The 16786-nt window shown below is 39.9% G+C and overlaps 1 protein-coding gene across 1 annotated transcript; it reads right to left on the bottom strand.

Moving 5' to 3' along the window:
• Positions 1-1137: 1137 nt before the first annotated feature.
• tmem68 (transmembrane protein 68) lies at positions 1138-16771 on the bottom strand. Its single transcript, XM_071906566.2, has 9 exons — positions 16664-16771; positions 15527-15679; positions 14824-14997; positions 12613-12712; positions 11748-11915; positions 6212-6405; positions 5821-5881; positions 4364-4503; positions 1138-1445 (listed from the first exon to the last, which is right to left on the bottom strand). The coding sequence occupies exons 2-9, from the start codon at positions 15584-15586 to the stop codon at positions 1341-1343; spliced, it is 1002 nt and encodes a 333-aa protein (XP_071762667.1). The 5' UTR covers positions 15587-15679; positions 16664-16771; the 3' UTR covers positions 1138-1340.
• Positions 16772-16786: the final 15 nt, after the last annotated feature.

Genomic DNA, 16786 nt, shown 5'->3' with positions numbered 1-16786 from the left:
TTGTCTGTGCTCTGATTTACAGTCCCTCAATTGCTTAATTAGTTAAACTACTTCGCTGTTGGGGAAATTGGTGCAAAAACAATGTGTTTTGTGTGGACACCTAATCAGCGCATTCCTAGAAATTATTAAATATTTATTTACATATGTATGGTACACGGTTTTCCAGTGGCATTTCAACATAATGTTAATATACATTCCAGGATATCTTGCTTTGGTGATCTGAGTCATGTGCACTACTTTGTCGAAGCTTTCTTAACCAATTACGGCCAAAGTTACGGAAGAGGATTAGGGCCACATGTGAAAAATGTATTTGAGTTCTGAGTCTAAAGTCAGAATTCTGAGAATAAAGTAAGAACCCAGAATACTTACTTTTTTCTCAGAATTCTGAGACTTTAAACTCAGAATTCTGACTTCATGACTATTAATGACTATTATTACAATTGTCATGGGGTAGACCGATATATTGGTTTACTGATATATCAGGTCGATAATGGCATTTTATTCAATATTGGAAGTCAGCCAGTCAGTGGCGTCTACCTCTGGCTCCTCCTTGACCACAGCTACAGAAAAACAGTCTGTAAAACCCACAATGAACATTTTAATTATTGATTTAATCGTTAATGTTTATGTTTATTTGTTATGTTATTTTGAATAGGTGGGGTGGCTCACCGTGACTTGAGGAACTGCTAGTCCTTAAAGAATTTGATTAGTCTGGATTTCAGTGGAGAGTCTTATACGTTTCAGACGCTTTTCCATTACCAAGATTACAATTCTTGGGGAAACACTTAGAGATATTGAATATCGGCAAAGAATATTGGCTATCGGCAGTTTCAAAACAAAAATATTAGTATCAGCCTGCAAAAACCTGTCAGTTGAACCCTACTATTATTATTAAATCTATAATATTGGAGTTTTTTTTTAATGTTTTTTATGTTTTAATCTGGATGTTACCCAGGGAACCATCCTACAAAATCATTCCCAGAGTTGTACATAAACAGAGTTTGCCTAGTGACAGCCATGTTAACTCCACAGTTATTAAGTCATATGTGATTCTAGTGGAGGATTTGTAGGCTGGGCGAGATGGTGGAGGGAGTTACATAGCCCTTGACAGCGAGAGTTTGCTATATTGCAGCCCCTTGTCTATAGCTAAAAAATACTGGCTGCAAAAATGTGACAATGCCCTTGAAAGTGGGCCAACCTTGACCATCTTTAGCCCAGGTTCTGGTTCCCTGATCTGGACGGAAGCCCTCACATTGCAGGGTTGACAACAGAGTCTTATTAGCGTAGGGCTAAGGATAAGCGGTGGGTTATGCACCTCTGTGGTTTTCTCCCGTGGAGGGTTACTGGTCTTTGAGTTTGGTGTGGAAGCGCTCCAGCAGGGCTCGCAGGATGTTCCCTGGGATCCGCTGGTGCTGGTCGATCAGGGCTTGGACAGCCAGCTGCACCTGCAGACCAAAGAACAGAAACTTAGTCCGCGACATCGCGTACGATTCATTTCCTTTTTGTATAATATCTGGAATTCATTGAACATCACAAATTGATATCTGACAATGCAATGAGTATTCTAGAGTAGGTTTTTCCTTTAAAGGATCGTCCTGGTATAATTTTTAAATATCATATATTGCACCAAGAGAAAAGCAGTGGTCACTTTCACATACACATATACAATCTTAAGTTTTGGTGTTACTGTCGTATGCCAGTCTCTCCCATTCTCATCAAAGCCAACTTGCAGAGATACACTGCTTGTTTGAGAGGCATAGTCCAGTATCGCAAATAGGAAGCAGAATGTTTCAAACACATTTTTATAACTCTAATATTAGCATGTCTAATGGGAACTATTTTAAGCAGCACACTGTTATTTATTTCTGGTGGCTGAGTAAGCAAAAAGAAATCGACTGAATCATCCTTACAGTTGTCAGTTTCAATTTTCAGTCAAAAAAAAAAAAGAAAAACAAGAAAACGCCCAATATTGGCAGTCAAAAATGAAAACATCATAGATCGTTGTCTGGAATGTCTGGAAAAATGTTAGTCTGTCAGTATATGCCAGTTTATAGAATAGAAGTCATAGAATTAGAGCGCTGTTTGGTCAAGACTCATTGTGATGTGCAGCAAGATTATTGTTAAAAGAGAACCGATAATGTGTTCTTTCCTTATGTGCATGAAAAGTGCAGCATGGAAAAATGTGATATTGCATTTTGGTCATGATCCCAGTTCCATTTCTTCCACTTTCTCCCATTTTAACCCTGGAGAGTGAACAAAAGTTTTAATTATTTCTATACTGATATATGTTTAAAAACATGGAATGAATTTCAATGAATTGGGCCAGATTGGTGCCAATTGGTATCCCTATATATAGCTAGTAGAGGAACATGCAGGCCTCTTTATCATTCAGTTCTGCCCCTGAATATCTACGGCGAAGCTGCAGGGAGAGAAGGGAGGACTGTTCCAGACACAGGTCCCCAGGCCACATATAAATAGTATGGGCCTAAGTGATGTGGAAAGAGACCCAGTTCTCTTCTGCCCAGAAATGGTGACTATACCATGGGATAACCCAGACTTAAAGCAATATTCCACTTAGTTTAACATGGGGGTTATTTGGCACTTGACTGCGTTTGTAGCGTTTGTACTGTTTTAATGAGGAAATATCCTGAAAAAATATTGTTGGTGAACCGATTCAACAACATATGCTGCTTTTAAGATAATAAAGCAATAATTGGCCCGTCGTCATTTTGCATTTCTATTCTTGGTTTACCAAAACTGGAACTATCTCTCCTAAATGGTATCCCTCTTCTATCAATAAAAATGCTATTTGACGAAATTGTGTTCTAAAACGTTGGACCAACAGCCAATTGAAAATCACAGTAGCAGGATCTGTTGTTAAATCTGTTCACAAACAATGTTAAATGTCAGTTTTCAGTCGTGGCCTCATTCAAATGAATGGGAAGTAAAAATCTGAACGCTACAAACTCGTCCAGCTGCATTCGATCTTGGTGAGTAGTTTATATTCTGGTTTTCATGGCGGTCAAGTGCCAAATAACCCCCATGTTAAAATTAAGTGGAAAACTGTTGGTTGCTCGATGCCGCTGCCGTAGTGCTGCTAGGTGCGCCTGCTGTAATTGCTGTAATGTTATATTGTCTGCCAGAGGTACCAAGCAGTGAGCAGAGACGTTTGCTTCAACAGGCTTCAACCAAGCAGCGTACTGGCTGTCATCCATCCAACTCTTCAAACATTTGCACTTGCTCAGGGTGGCAACTCTGTGGTACTTTCCCAGCTTCCTTCAGCCAATTAGCTTCTGTGCCAACAAAAGACTGTGACATCACCAACACACTTCAGAAGACTCCTCAGTGAGCATATTAGCTGTGTCTGCAGCTGGAGCAGAAAAGCAGTTCATAGTTCCACTAAGAACAATTTCCAACCCTTCACGCACCACACAAATGCTCCACCAATGTAGTAAAAACAAAAACATTAACAGTAAACAGTAATTACCTGTTTTGTTACCAGTTTTAAGACCTCTAAAACCTATATTTAAGCCATTTTTTATAGGGCCTAAAACTTAGATAAGACCTTAAAAGTTGAGGATTCAAGATTTCAAAATCACGAACGGGGTGGCGATCAGCCATAATGCAGTGTGCAGTGACTTTTTTGAACACGTCAGAAGTATAATACTTCATATATACCTGTGCATCCTTATGAAGGAAATACAGCCGTGACCCATTTTGTTGTATTTTTTTCTAGCTAGCTAAAAGTGATTCATTTTTAGTCCAGTGAAAATTAAATCCCCAAATAAATGTGGCATTAAAGGTCAGTAGCCAACTGAAAATAAAGCATTCATGCGCAAGTATTAGAAATTGGTCATGTAATAAGAATAAGAATTATAGCTGCAATGTGGCAGCCAGGAACAGCTTAGCTGTTTAGTTATGACAAGAAAACAAAAAAAGGAGAAAATTAAATCTTTCAGGCTGAAATCATGCCTTTTAGCCTTTAGAGGAACTTCACACAAACCAGCCAGCATGCATAGCTGTACGAGTGTCACATTATGGTTGCACCACCCAGGACTCAATCTCACAACCTTTCTTGCCATAGGCAGGTCACAAATTTGTTGAACCAGTTAGGAACGGATTTCACCTGGGGGTTTTTTCCACAGTATGAGTGCATGTTTATAATGTTGAGGAAGTGAAAAAAAGTAAAGTAGATTTAACTTATTTTATCAAAATGGCAGCCTGTAACATTAGCCTGTGCAAGATATGGCTGATTTTTTATTAATTTTTGAAGTTTTAAACTTTGGACGGTTGCTGTAGCGCCACCATCAGGAAGATGCGTTATTTTGATCTGGCTGCTGGGCAGGGACATTGGTTTGCTTACTTTCTCCGCCAGCTCCACAGCGTTTAAGTTGGGGTCATAGGGGATGGGGTCACCCAGGTAGGTGCGGAACTTTACTGGGAATCCACCGTAAACAGGAGCTACGGGCAGCCGAAACTTCTCATAGGCCCACCGGAAAAACTCTGGAAAGGAAAGGTCAGAGAGAGAGAGAGAGATGAGGGGGGGGGGGGGGGGGGGGGGTTAATGGATAAATGCAAAGATTACAAGAGAGGAGTCAAATTAAGATGTAGACAGAGACATAAGAGCAGGTCACCATGAAGTCAGATTCAGATCCTCCTGAGCCAGACAATCTGTTCTATTCTGATCAGTCAAACAGTCAGCGAGTCATTTGTGAAGCCCCATCAGTTGCTTCAATGAAATGAATGGCTTTAATATCCAGGGTTCCCACACTCACTTGGGCATCAAATTCAAGTACTTTCCAATGACTTTCAAGGTCGTGTTTGGTGAAATTCAAGGACTCAAAATTTGCTTGGTCAGAATTATAAATCATAGAGGCTTTGTTTTTTTTTTTTACTCCTGATGTTATCGAGAAATCCTGATGAAATCATTTTAAAACTGCTGCTATATCAACAGAAATATCCATATACTGTCAGAAAAAAAGGTGCGATGAATTTGGGTGCTATATTTCATAGAAAATTAGGTCCTTTTAAGGCCATCCGCTTATTTTCAAAAGCTTTTAAGGCCTTGTTAAATTTTTCTCAAATCCACAAACTTTCAAGAATTTTCAAGGTTTCATTTGTATACAAAAATTACGAGTCATTTGCATACACAAACATTTTTATTGGGGGTCTGAATTGGATGGGTCATTTTGAGTTATTTTGAGACCAGATCTTTGGAAGTTGAATAGCCTGTTTGGTCGAAAGAAATGTCAGCAACAATTTTTTTTTTTTTTTTTTTTTTAAAGCTCACCTCACCTGTCAGACAGAATTGACTCCAAACCTTTGTAGGGGAACCTGGCTGTAGACTTTTACACATAACTCAGGAACAAAAGGAACATCAGCACTCAAAAAAGTAAGTTTCAACATTTCTCATCCACCAAGTCAAGAAGAAAAGCAACTGAAATCAGTTTTGTGAGTGTGCATTCCTTTATGTTCCTGAAAATAATATGTCTTTGACTTTCCTCCAGGCTCCTTGTTCAAAATCTCAGTCGTCATCATTGAAATGTTCCAAATCATAGAATGGCTACTGTCCTTACTGAAGAAGTGGACATCATTACAGAGCCGTTTGAACATCAACCTATAAAAAGGTGCTAATTAACTACCCAGAAAGAGAAAGAGGAAGCACAACGTGTGTATGGAATCAACTCCTTTGCTGTGGTCTCTTCTTCAACCCCTTCTGAAGTTCACGATGTGGGTACTTTAGTAAGAATCAGATCTTCGGGTTGCGTTTGTATATTTCAAGGCCTCAATGCCGTTTTTAATTGCTTATTCCACACTTACTGAGTGTTCCCAGAGATCTGAAGCCTTCCCGTACATTTTGAGTAAACATTGGAATTATTGGCTGAAAGAGAGAGAAAGCAAGAGAAAGGGGAGATTAGAGAGGTAAGAGGATTTTGACATTGCAGAATCATAACTCGGAGAACACAGTATGAGAGATACTCCATTTAGGAAGGGGTTGACTTGCAGACAAAGGTAAAGCCTAATCCTGGATTGTGACACTCACTTAAAAGAGACTCACAAATCCTCTGCTGACACTAGTTTAGTTGAGGATGAGGATTTGTAGGTGCCCAGAAAATCAATCCATGGCAGTTTTTGTATAATGTTATGAAAATTCAATATAAAAAGGGTCCAAAATGACCAGTGACAGTAGACTGCAGTAACAACAACGTACCACTTGAGAGTCAATGGCGACCTGGGCAAAGCCTTTGCGTTTGCCCCATATAAGTGGGTAGGTCTCATCGCTGAACAGCGCCTCCCGGACTCCTCCTGGAGAAATACCCAGCAGGTGACCATTCTTCAGAGCTCGGACACACTCCTCCTGAGGACCATGGATCACACTGAACACCTCCAGCAATAACTTAAAACCTGCAGGGACACAGGGATAGGATAGGATAGGATAGGATAGGATAGGATAGGATAGGATAGGATAGGGATTGGGATAGGATAGAGATAGGGATACAATACAAACAAGCAGAGGGAAAGAGGGGAGAGAAGAGAAAAGAGTTGATAATGAAAGAGATTAGGAAAGAAGAGGGGAGGAAAAGAGTTACATTGGTTATTCTTCTGCTTTCTTTGTTTTTTTTTAAATCACATTTGGTGAACAAGCATATAGTACATGAACACAGACAGACACACAGACAAACACACACATACACAAAAACCCCAACTAGGGATGCACCAATACTTCATCACTTCTTCACTTCTTCTTCATCACCACTTCATCACTGCCGTTACTGAGTACTTGAAGTATGGCCTGATCCCAAGTACCATCACTATTTTTACTGAAGGATATACAGTGGATATCAAAAGTCTACACAGCCTTTCAAATGTGCTAGTTTTTATTGCCTTGAGACTTGAAATGAAATTGCTCTTTCATTTGGATACATTAATCAGCAAAATCAATGTAGAAACAAAACAAAAGGTTACACATTTATGGCAATGGCTATGTGAGATGGAGCTATGGTTATTGCTTTGGTGTTGACTAACATTAGCAAGCCAATAGTAGCAACAGAGATGGTGGACAGGAAGAGATGAAGCATAGCATATTCAATTCAATAATCAATGGGGAGGAAAATGGTCTTCTCTTCCTGTCTCCTAAGCGGGCGGAGTGGCTGCCAATCTAGCTCTTTCTCTGTAGTTGATAATACTATACAACAATAGAAATTATTTTGCATGCAAACTTGCCGTTCCCTCATGTTTTAAACATGCACTTGTCCAGCCCCTTCTTAAAAAGCATGGTCTGGATTCTCAGTAATGATAGACCCACCTCTAAACTCCCATTTTTTGTCTAAAGTACTAGAGAAAGTTGTGTATAATCAGCTAATTGACTACTTAAGTGGTTATGATTCATTGCGCTCAGTTGGTTTATGTCATATCTATCAGATGTGCAGTTTTCTGTTTCCTTGGGTGGATCCACTTTTTCAGCAACATTTATTTGTGGAGTACTTCAAGGTTCCGTTTCTTCCCTATCTACATGCTGCCACTTGGTCATACAATTCAAAGACATTGCATTTCTTTTAATTGTTATGCGGATGATACACAGTTGTACTTGCCAGTAAAAGCGAATGATACCAGAAGTCTTGATTCCTTAAAGCTCTATGTGATGACTTTTTTGTGGTAAAACATTCACTTTTAATTGCTATTAGTGTTGGAGTTGGCCTTTCCAAGCTCCAACAAAACCATCAGTGTAACATGAGACCCTCTGGAACAGCTAATTCTGAGTGCTGGTGTACTGGATAGTACACTAGCGGGAAATAGTAGTGTTGCACGGTAAGTTATACGTTTTACGTAACATCCGGGTACTATGTTAGTAGACGTTAATGTCAACTACTGCGGCTGCGTTAGCATCATAGCTATATATTAGCCTGTTAGCTTTTGTGAGTAGTATTCTACAATGGCAGACACAATGTTTTATCCCAAGCATTTACAGTATTGTGAGTGTTTGTGTGTACAGACAGTTTTATCCCAAGCAGCCTACAGTCTCATGAGTGTTTCAGTGATCAATAAGCACATGCTTGTTTCTTGTCTGATGTCATTAAAAGTGCAACATTAAGAGTGCAGTTGCGAATTCTGACCAGAGTAGCCGCTGACATGCCAAGTTATCAGATATAGCTTTAATAATTGTGTAGCAGGCATTGAATGTTTGATGTTTCAAAACTTTTTTGATCTCAATGATGGCAAATCTGAAGTTGTTATTTTTGGCCCTCCAAATGCATCTTTAAAGTCAAGTTAAGTCATGTTTATTTATAGACCTTTATCACAAGCATGTCTCAAAGGGCTTTACATACCATTATATACATCACTATATACCATACTACATCATATAGGCCTATATGTACTACATCATCATCATATACACTAGTGCAGTGCCCGTTCGCCCCGTTGCTGCACAGAGCACTGTTTGCTTGTTTATTCAAAGTTTATTAATATTGAACGTGTCGCGTGTCCAAATTGCACCAAATCCGACACTGCACATCCTTGGGTCCCCAGCAATACACCTGCCAAGTGTGAAGTAGATCGGACGAACGGTTCTCGAAATGTGCGAAGGACACACATACAGACAGAGATTCCTTGCTTTATAGCAGGGGTCAGCAACTTTAGGCAAGCGTGCCACCATTGGCACGTGGTAGCTTAACCAATGGCACACTAGCAATAAGTGTGCAAGAGAGGTTTTTGGAAATGGCCTTTTATTGTGACCAGCCCAAGGCACACCTGTGCAATAATATGCTGTTTAATCAGCATCTTGATATGCCACACCTGTCAGGTGGATGGATTATCTTGGCAAAGGAGAAGTGCTCACTAACATGGATTTAAACAAATTTGTGAACAAAATTTGAGAGAAATAAGCCTTTTGTGTGCATAGAAAAAATCTTAGATCTTTTATTTCAACTCATGAAAAATGGGAGCAAAAACAAAAGTGTTGCATTTATATTTTTGTTCAGTGTATATGTGCATATTTTAACATCTGTATATTTGTAGAATTTATTGTTTATTTTTATTTTTATCATTATTCTTATCTCTACCCTTATTTATGTGATTCTATTCTGTGTATCACTATTGCTGCTGTAACAAAGAAATTTCCCCCCGGGGTTAATAAAGTACCTACCTACCTACCTACCTCTTTTTTTCATCTCAGATGTGGATGTTTTCATAAGGATGGCAGCATTCTTGTATAGTGCTCATATTTCTTTTTGTTACACTTAATTCTCCCTTTTTGACATTTGCTGCTATTGGAACACTTTGTAAATGAGGGAATGTCAAGATTGGTGGAAGGTTGGTAGGGTTAATGACTTCAACTCCGATGTGGATGTTTTCATAAGGATGGCAGCCTTCTTGTATAGTGCTCTCATATATAATTACAATGTCCTGATTATGGGAGAAAAATGTTTTTTAAAAATGTTGCTATGCACGTTGCCTATATGGATGGAATAAAATTACAGATCCGTTGGAGATTTAAATTTTGATGTGGAGTCATAATTAGCTCACTTGTACTGAAGGTAAAGGTGTCCCACAGGGGTCTATTTTGGGTCCACTTTTATTTACTCTACATGTTAACAACATGGTACCCTCCTCTCCACATTGTGACGTCCATTATTATGCGGATGACACAATCCTGTATGCTACTGGCCCCACCCTTAGAATGGCCGCTGCAAATCTGCAGTCTGCTTCTGACACGTTTCAGATGTCTCTTATTGGCCACAAGCTTGTCTTGAACTCTGACAAGACAAAATGTATGTTGTTTTCAAGGTCTCATGGGACTGATGCCAGTATAGGTATTCATACTCTGCAGGGTGTGCAAATTGAAATTGTTGATTCTTATAAATATTTGGGCATTTGGCTAGACAATAGGCTTTCATTTCAGACCCATGTGAAACACCTAACCAAAAAGCTGAGGGGAAAGATTGGATTCTTGTACAGAAACAAGTCCTGTTTTTCTACTATCAGTAGAAAGACCATTGTGCAGTCGACAATAATGTCTGTTTTTGACTATGATGATGTCCTGTATATGCATGCCTCGCCTACTACCTTGAAGCCTCTTGATGCGGTATTTCATAGTGCTCTGCGTTTTATTACTGGTGATGGGTTTCTCACTTATCACTGTATCTTATATGAAAGTGGGTTGGCCCTCCCGTACCATTCGAAGAGAGCAACATTGTCTTTTGTTTGTTTACAAAGCTTTGTCTGGCAAGCTTCCACTGTATTTGTCTTCGCTCTTGAGTTTCAGTGCTACAGGGTATCATACTCGCTCGCAGACACACATTAGATTAGACACACCACGTATGAACAGTGAGGCAGGAAAGACCGTTTTCAGTTTTTACACTCCTGATAGATGGAATAGGCTGCAGGACTCTCTTAAACTGGACCGATTTGTCTCTATGGAGAAGTTCAGGGCACTTTTAGAGGATGCATTATGTGGGGATTGCACGTGCTTCTCATAGTCTTGTTGTTTATCTGAACCTGTGATTTTCATGTGATTTTATATTGTACTGTAATGTTTGTAATGTGTTTTTATATCTTGTGCTGTAATCAGGGCGTCCTTGAAAAAGAGAGCTTGCTCTCAATGGCCCTCCCTGAATAAATAAAGGTTTACATACATACATACATAATTAAACTTAATGTTAACCTTAATGTTGATATGGCACACTGATTAACAAGAAAATTTAAAAACGGCACTTCATATCAAAAAGGTTGCCGACCCCTGCTTTATAGTATGATACTATATATACCTAATATACTACATCATATACATACTACATCATATACCTCATATACTACATCATATATATCATATACCATACTACACACAAACACCCTCACACCTATGGGCAATTTAGAGTCTTCAATTCACCTGGCCTGCATGTCTGTGGACTGTGGGAGGAAACTGGAGCACCCCATCTTGCTGTGAGGGCGACAGTACTAACCACTGAGCCGAGAAATTGATTAAGATTTAGAGAAAGTTATCTATGCCTTTATCTCATCTCACTTTGACGACTGTAACTCCCTCTATTCTGGCCTCAGCTGCAAAGCTTTAGCTCATCTGCAACTTCAGAACTTCAGTTCATGCAGCCAGGCTCCTAACTGCTTTTGCTTTTGACCGTTTTCAAAGTCTAGATTTATGACAAGAGCTGATCCTTATCAAAGCACCTAAACTGGAACCAATTGCCTGGAGAAATACATTTGACAAGCTCTGCATCCTCTTTGAAGACAAAATTAAAAGCTCACTTTTTTGGCTAGCTTTTAGTTTCTTGTTTTATTTAGGAATGGGTAGAAAGGCTGCAGAGGCCCTTTTGGCAGGGGGGCTCTGTTATAAGGGAGGGGGTGTCATGCCTGTGCCTAGTACCTGGCTGTTGCTCTCTCTCTCATTCTCTTTTTACTACAGGTAGATTTCTGGCAGTTCTATGAAATGATTGCCTTTGAGGCTGATTGGCTCTAGGGGTGGGGCCCCAGAGTATAAAGGCGCTTTTCCCTCCCCAGCTGCCAGCAGCCACATTTTCTTTCAGTTCTCCTTTTATACATTTTCAATAAATACATCTGTTAATCATTTCCCGTCGCCACAGGTGCTCTCCCCTTTGTTGCATTGCCTTGAGCCAGGCGACTGTAACAGTATGTATATAAGTATGTGCATCTGCACATGTGAATATATGTGTGTGTGTGTACATCTACGGATGTGTATGAATGCATATGTGTGGATATGTATGTGCAAGTACCTGGAATCTTGAAGAGGAAGTGGTCAGCTACAGAGTGGCAGGTTCGTCCCTTCTGGATGATAACATTGGCCAAGAAGTAGTAGTAGTCAATGGGGATAGCTCCATGGTAGTACACTATCAATGCTGCTCCTTTGTTGGGGATCTTTTCCATACCATGGATTTCATAGCCTGATACAGTTGAAATGGTAGGATGCATAAAAAATGTTACACGATTAATAACATGTTCCATGTCATTTTTACCCTTGTGTTTACCTGACTGCATAACCAATTTCCCTTTGGGGCAATAAAGATATTATATTGAACTTGAACTTGAACATAATGCTTAGGAAACTAAGCCTAACTAACCTTTGGTTCCAATATTATATCTTATCATTTTAAATGTATTCAAGGTATGCTGACACACCTGGCTAAACATTGGAGAGAGCCAACCTTTGATTTATTTAGCTAACCTCTTCTTTAGATGTTCATTTTTGTCATACATTTGTCAAATCACTATTCACCAAGTAGAAGAGTGGAAGTCTGAAAACAACAAAGCAGGAGCTGTGTTTTTGATGGTTTTGAGACTAGTAACAATGTTTGGCGGCATATAGGGCGTAGTGGCCTAGTTCCATTTTGTTTTAATGCTCAACCCTGGTAGAAACGGCATATACTGGTATACCACCCACCACTAGCTGGAATTATACAACCTCTTTAATTTGACCCTGACAGAATGACTGAATGTAATGAACTAAAAGTGAATTGAATCCTGATAACTTTGATACATGAACATGGGTAAGCTGGATGCCAAAATAATGCTTCCAACACTACTACACAGACACTAACACCAGCAAAAAAAAAACCCATCACTCTACACTTAGTGTCTTACCATGCCATATGGCTCCATGTCCATCCCAGAGAGTAGCTAGGGTCTTTCTGGCTCCGTCCCACATGTTGTTACAGTATGCTTCCCTCAGCTGGTTCTTCCTCTGTTGGAGGAAAGGATCAGGGAAGCAAAGGTCTGGAATTATTAATGTCTGGAAAACAATGACAAAGCAATTAAAGTGTATATCCACATAGAGAGGTGGGTTCAGGTGGGCAACAGCCACAAATACCATGTGGAGATCTCTTTTTTTCCTGCTTGGCTGATTGAATTTGGTGCCAAATCATGCTTGTGTGCGCAGTACTCAGAAAAGCCTGGTATTCCAGCTTTTTGCACTGCTGTATCAATTAACCTTTCTAAGTATCTCAGCAGCCTCTGAACCATCAGTCACTGCTGCTTACGGTGGTAAGTAAGCCAAAACTTTTTCGTGTTGGGAATGAAAATACCTCCTGCTCTACACCATGAAACAGGAATAAACCGTTTCTTCCATGCTAACTTAATAAGCTTCCACAAAATCTCAATACATCTGGTGCACTATTATAAAGCCTGACCTTTGCAGTAGCTATTGGGAAGAACTCAAATTTTCCTGATATCAAAATTGGTCCTACTACTCATGAATTAATGCTGTATACTGATGACATCCTAGTGTAAATTGGTCCAAATGTGAAGCTCTCCCCCTGACATCCTATTACCCTGAAAGACTTTGTCATCCAAGCTTCCAGTGGCCCAAGAAGGGAATAACATACTTCAGCATCCTATTTCCATCCCAACTATCAGATTTGAGTAAGGAATATTGAACCTCTTCTTGAACATTTTAAATCCGAGATTGATAGGTGCACCCCTACATAACTACATCCTTCAAGCTCTCCCAGTCTCCATCCCACTGAAACGTTTTCTTTAATTTGAGAAATTCTGAATTGAGAGACATGTGTTGTCCCCTACCTATCATTAATTGGTAAGTCTCCGCTCTTGTGGAAAGATTGGTGACAGAATGGTATTATAGTAGTGGGGAATTTATATGATGGTAATATTTTTAAGTCCTTTGAGAATATTGTACATGAATTCATGACTGCCCGCCAATCAGTCTTGGAGGTATTTCCAAATCTGCAGAGTCCTAGCACATACCTTCTGGGGTGGGTGCTGGCCCTACAGGTGGAAGGTCATTAACAACCCCTTGCTATTTATGGTAAAACGATTCGTAAACGATTTTGCTACAGAATTCACAAAAACCACCTCTCTCAAAACACTGTTTTGCATCTTTTTTCCCCCCTCCCATTTAGAGTTGTTCTTTTTATGTCTGTTATTTGTATTGTACTATGTCTGTGCGCTTTTTTTTCTTTCTTTCTAAGCCTTTGTCAGTTGTCTATAAAAACAAAACACATATTTTTTTCCTTGCTTTTCCTTGTATATTCCCAAAAGCAATACGGAATAAATTACTGATGATAATAAAGCCTGTTAAGGACTCTATTAGTCCCTGGGGCTGATGAAGCCCTTGCATGCCTTCCCACATTTTACACCTCTTTCCACTTGGGAAGGCTAACAGCCATTTGGTGGCCTATCACTCCAATTAGTGGGATATCTGAGGGTAGCCCTATCTCCCATTACCTTTCCTTATCTGTGTGCACCTTTTCCTGCTTTGTTGCTTTTAGGATGCCACTCTTCTCTTTACTAAATAGAGACTTAAAAAATTAAATGGATCCTTGTAGAAATTTGGAGGGATTGACGCCAAAATCAGACATTTACGGCTGATGTTTTAGATAGCTGAAAATGTTCTGACATTAAACTTCATTGTAGCTGTGCTGGAAATATCTTGACGTGATGTCACGTCATCTACATTTGGCCAGTTATCCACAAGAATAAGAAAAATACACCACCAACCAACAAAATGTTCCCAAAAATGCAAGGCTCAATGCCAATAGCCATTTTTAACAGTGTTAAGCTGTTTCAGAGTGGATTTTTTCTTTAAACATTTTGGGACAAGTTCACAGTGTTGGACAGAGAGAAAAAAACTGATTGCTTGACCAAGGGAATTTAACAGCATTCCAACCCAACAAGGGAGCTTAGCCCTACTGTTGTTTTATCTCCACTAGTTACCAGATAACTTGTTCTGACTTCAGATGACAAAACAGTGAACAAATCAGGCACATCAGTGTAGCAGATATCCACTGTTCATACAAAGCACCTGGTGTAAAAAGTGCTCAGTTAGGGTTTGCATACCTTGTAGACGTGAAGGAAGAGTATGGAGAGGTAGAGGAGGATGACAATGAGGAAGGGCACGATGAAAACGATGGCCAGAGGGGTGAAGACCCACACCAGGTATTCCAAAACACTGAAGTAGTCCTCCACCTGACCCAGGCCTGCCCACTCCTCCCATGCATGGAACACACACACCTGTGGACCAAGTCAACTGTTTAACCAGCCAGTCAGCTCTACCAGGAACACACACTCACCTCTCAACCACTTCCTTCATTCAACTATTGTATGCCGAGTGCACCTCAATCATGCACATATGAAACACATAATCCTTGGGCTCAATCAATGAATCAGTCACTTCCTTAAAGAGTAACTAAACCCCACCCAAATTTGTGGTGAAGCCTGACATCTACTGGTGAAAAGTTGGGTACTGAACTGGCCATCTGCTATTGGCTGGTCTTTGGTGCCAGGTGATGTCACCACCTGTTGTACTCTATAGAAGGTGACATCGCCTGGCACCAAAGACCAGCCAATAGCAGATGGCCAGTGCAGTACCCTACTTTTCACCATTAGATGTCAGGCTTCTCCACAGATTTGGATTTGGGGACTCTTTAATTAATTAAACAAAAGCAATGGATGAATATGGCCAGCCACACACACTTACACACTCTAGGGATGCACTAATATCACTTTTTCACTGTCAACACTGATTCAGCGAGGTTCATACCAGGAAAGAGACAGAATCTTCAGCTGCTGACAGACAGGATTGGTTCCCGCTGTCTGACATGCTGCTATTCCAGCCAGTCAGAAAACCAGTCGGTCAACCAGCCAGCTGGCCACAACAATCAGTCAGCCAGCCAGCCTCAAGTGGAAGGATCACCTAAAAGAGTAAAGAGAGAAACCATCACAAACTCACTTCCATACTTTAAGTATACTGTTGGCTGTTTGCGATTGCTGTTGCTGAGAGCTGAGGACAAAATACACTCCTATAAAGGCGTACACACTAAAAAGTCAAAGTGTTCTACCAAAGTAAATAATGCTGAAATAAGGCCATAATACAGAGGCAGCTTACTGAGGCAACATTGCCTTCAGCAGGGATAGGTATGGGCAAATGGGATAAATTCAGGGCGAATAACAGTGGGCAAAAAGCAACAAAAATATAATATGGGACTATTGTTAGCCATAGCTGATAGGAAAACTGCCCATTCCCTAAAAAAATGTAATATGTCCTTTATAATGTACAGTATATGGAATATCAACAGGACTTTGGCTTCATCTAAAGCTACCAAAAAGGTTCTAGTTTTGATAGCCAATCCAACCATATGGTGACACATCAAGGTTAACATAATACAATCAAATCGATATGTGATAGCACTGGATAGACAGTTGGAACCTACGAGAATTGCATAATGAGCATTGTCTGGTACTACACTGCATCAACTGCTACTGTATGATTAGAGAGGATTTATACACTGTTTGGATTATCAGTGTTAGACGATTTAAGAGACTAGGGTAGAAATGCGTTACAAATGTTCTATCACCTCTACAACATACACAACGGCCTCAGACATAAGATTACTATATAGTAAGTAGTATCGAAATGCTATTGATGTATGTCAGTCCAAGATGCAACATAATGAACATGTATGAACGACTCTAACACGTTTATTCTGAATGGCGCAGAACTTGTCTTCAAGTAGGCTATAACGTCGTCTAAAATAATTATAAAGGAGAATGAGTTAAAGTACAAACCATGAGGAGGAAAAGAGCAGAGTTGGAGCTCCTGTCATCTGACAGCAAGCTAACAACACTCGTTAACAAGATAATGTCATCCAGAATAAAAAACAAAATATGGAAACATTACCTTATTCTGTTATTCTGCACATAGATACTAATTAACGACACCTGTTGCTGTGTTTCACATTACACGTCCTCATCATACACAAGAAAAAACACCTTTTGGTGATGACTCTACTTGGTCAGCTAG

The sequence above is a fragment of the Centroberyx gerrardi genome, chromosome 13 (assembly GCF_048128805.1).
Source record: "Centroberyx gerrardi isolate f3 chromosome 13, fCenGer3.hap1.cur.20231027, whole genome shotgun sequence".
Classification (NCBI taxonomy): domain Eukaryota; kingdom Metazoa; phylum Chordata; class Actinopteri; order Beryciformes; family Berycidae; genus Centroberyx; species Centroberyx gerrardi.
Note: the sequence above shows the minus strand (reverse complement) of the source record. Positions and strands in the feature narration are given on the sequence as shown.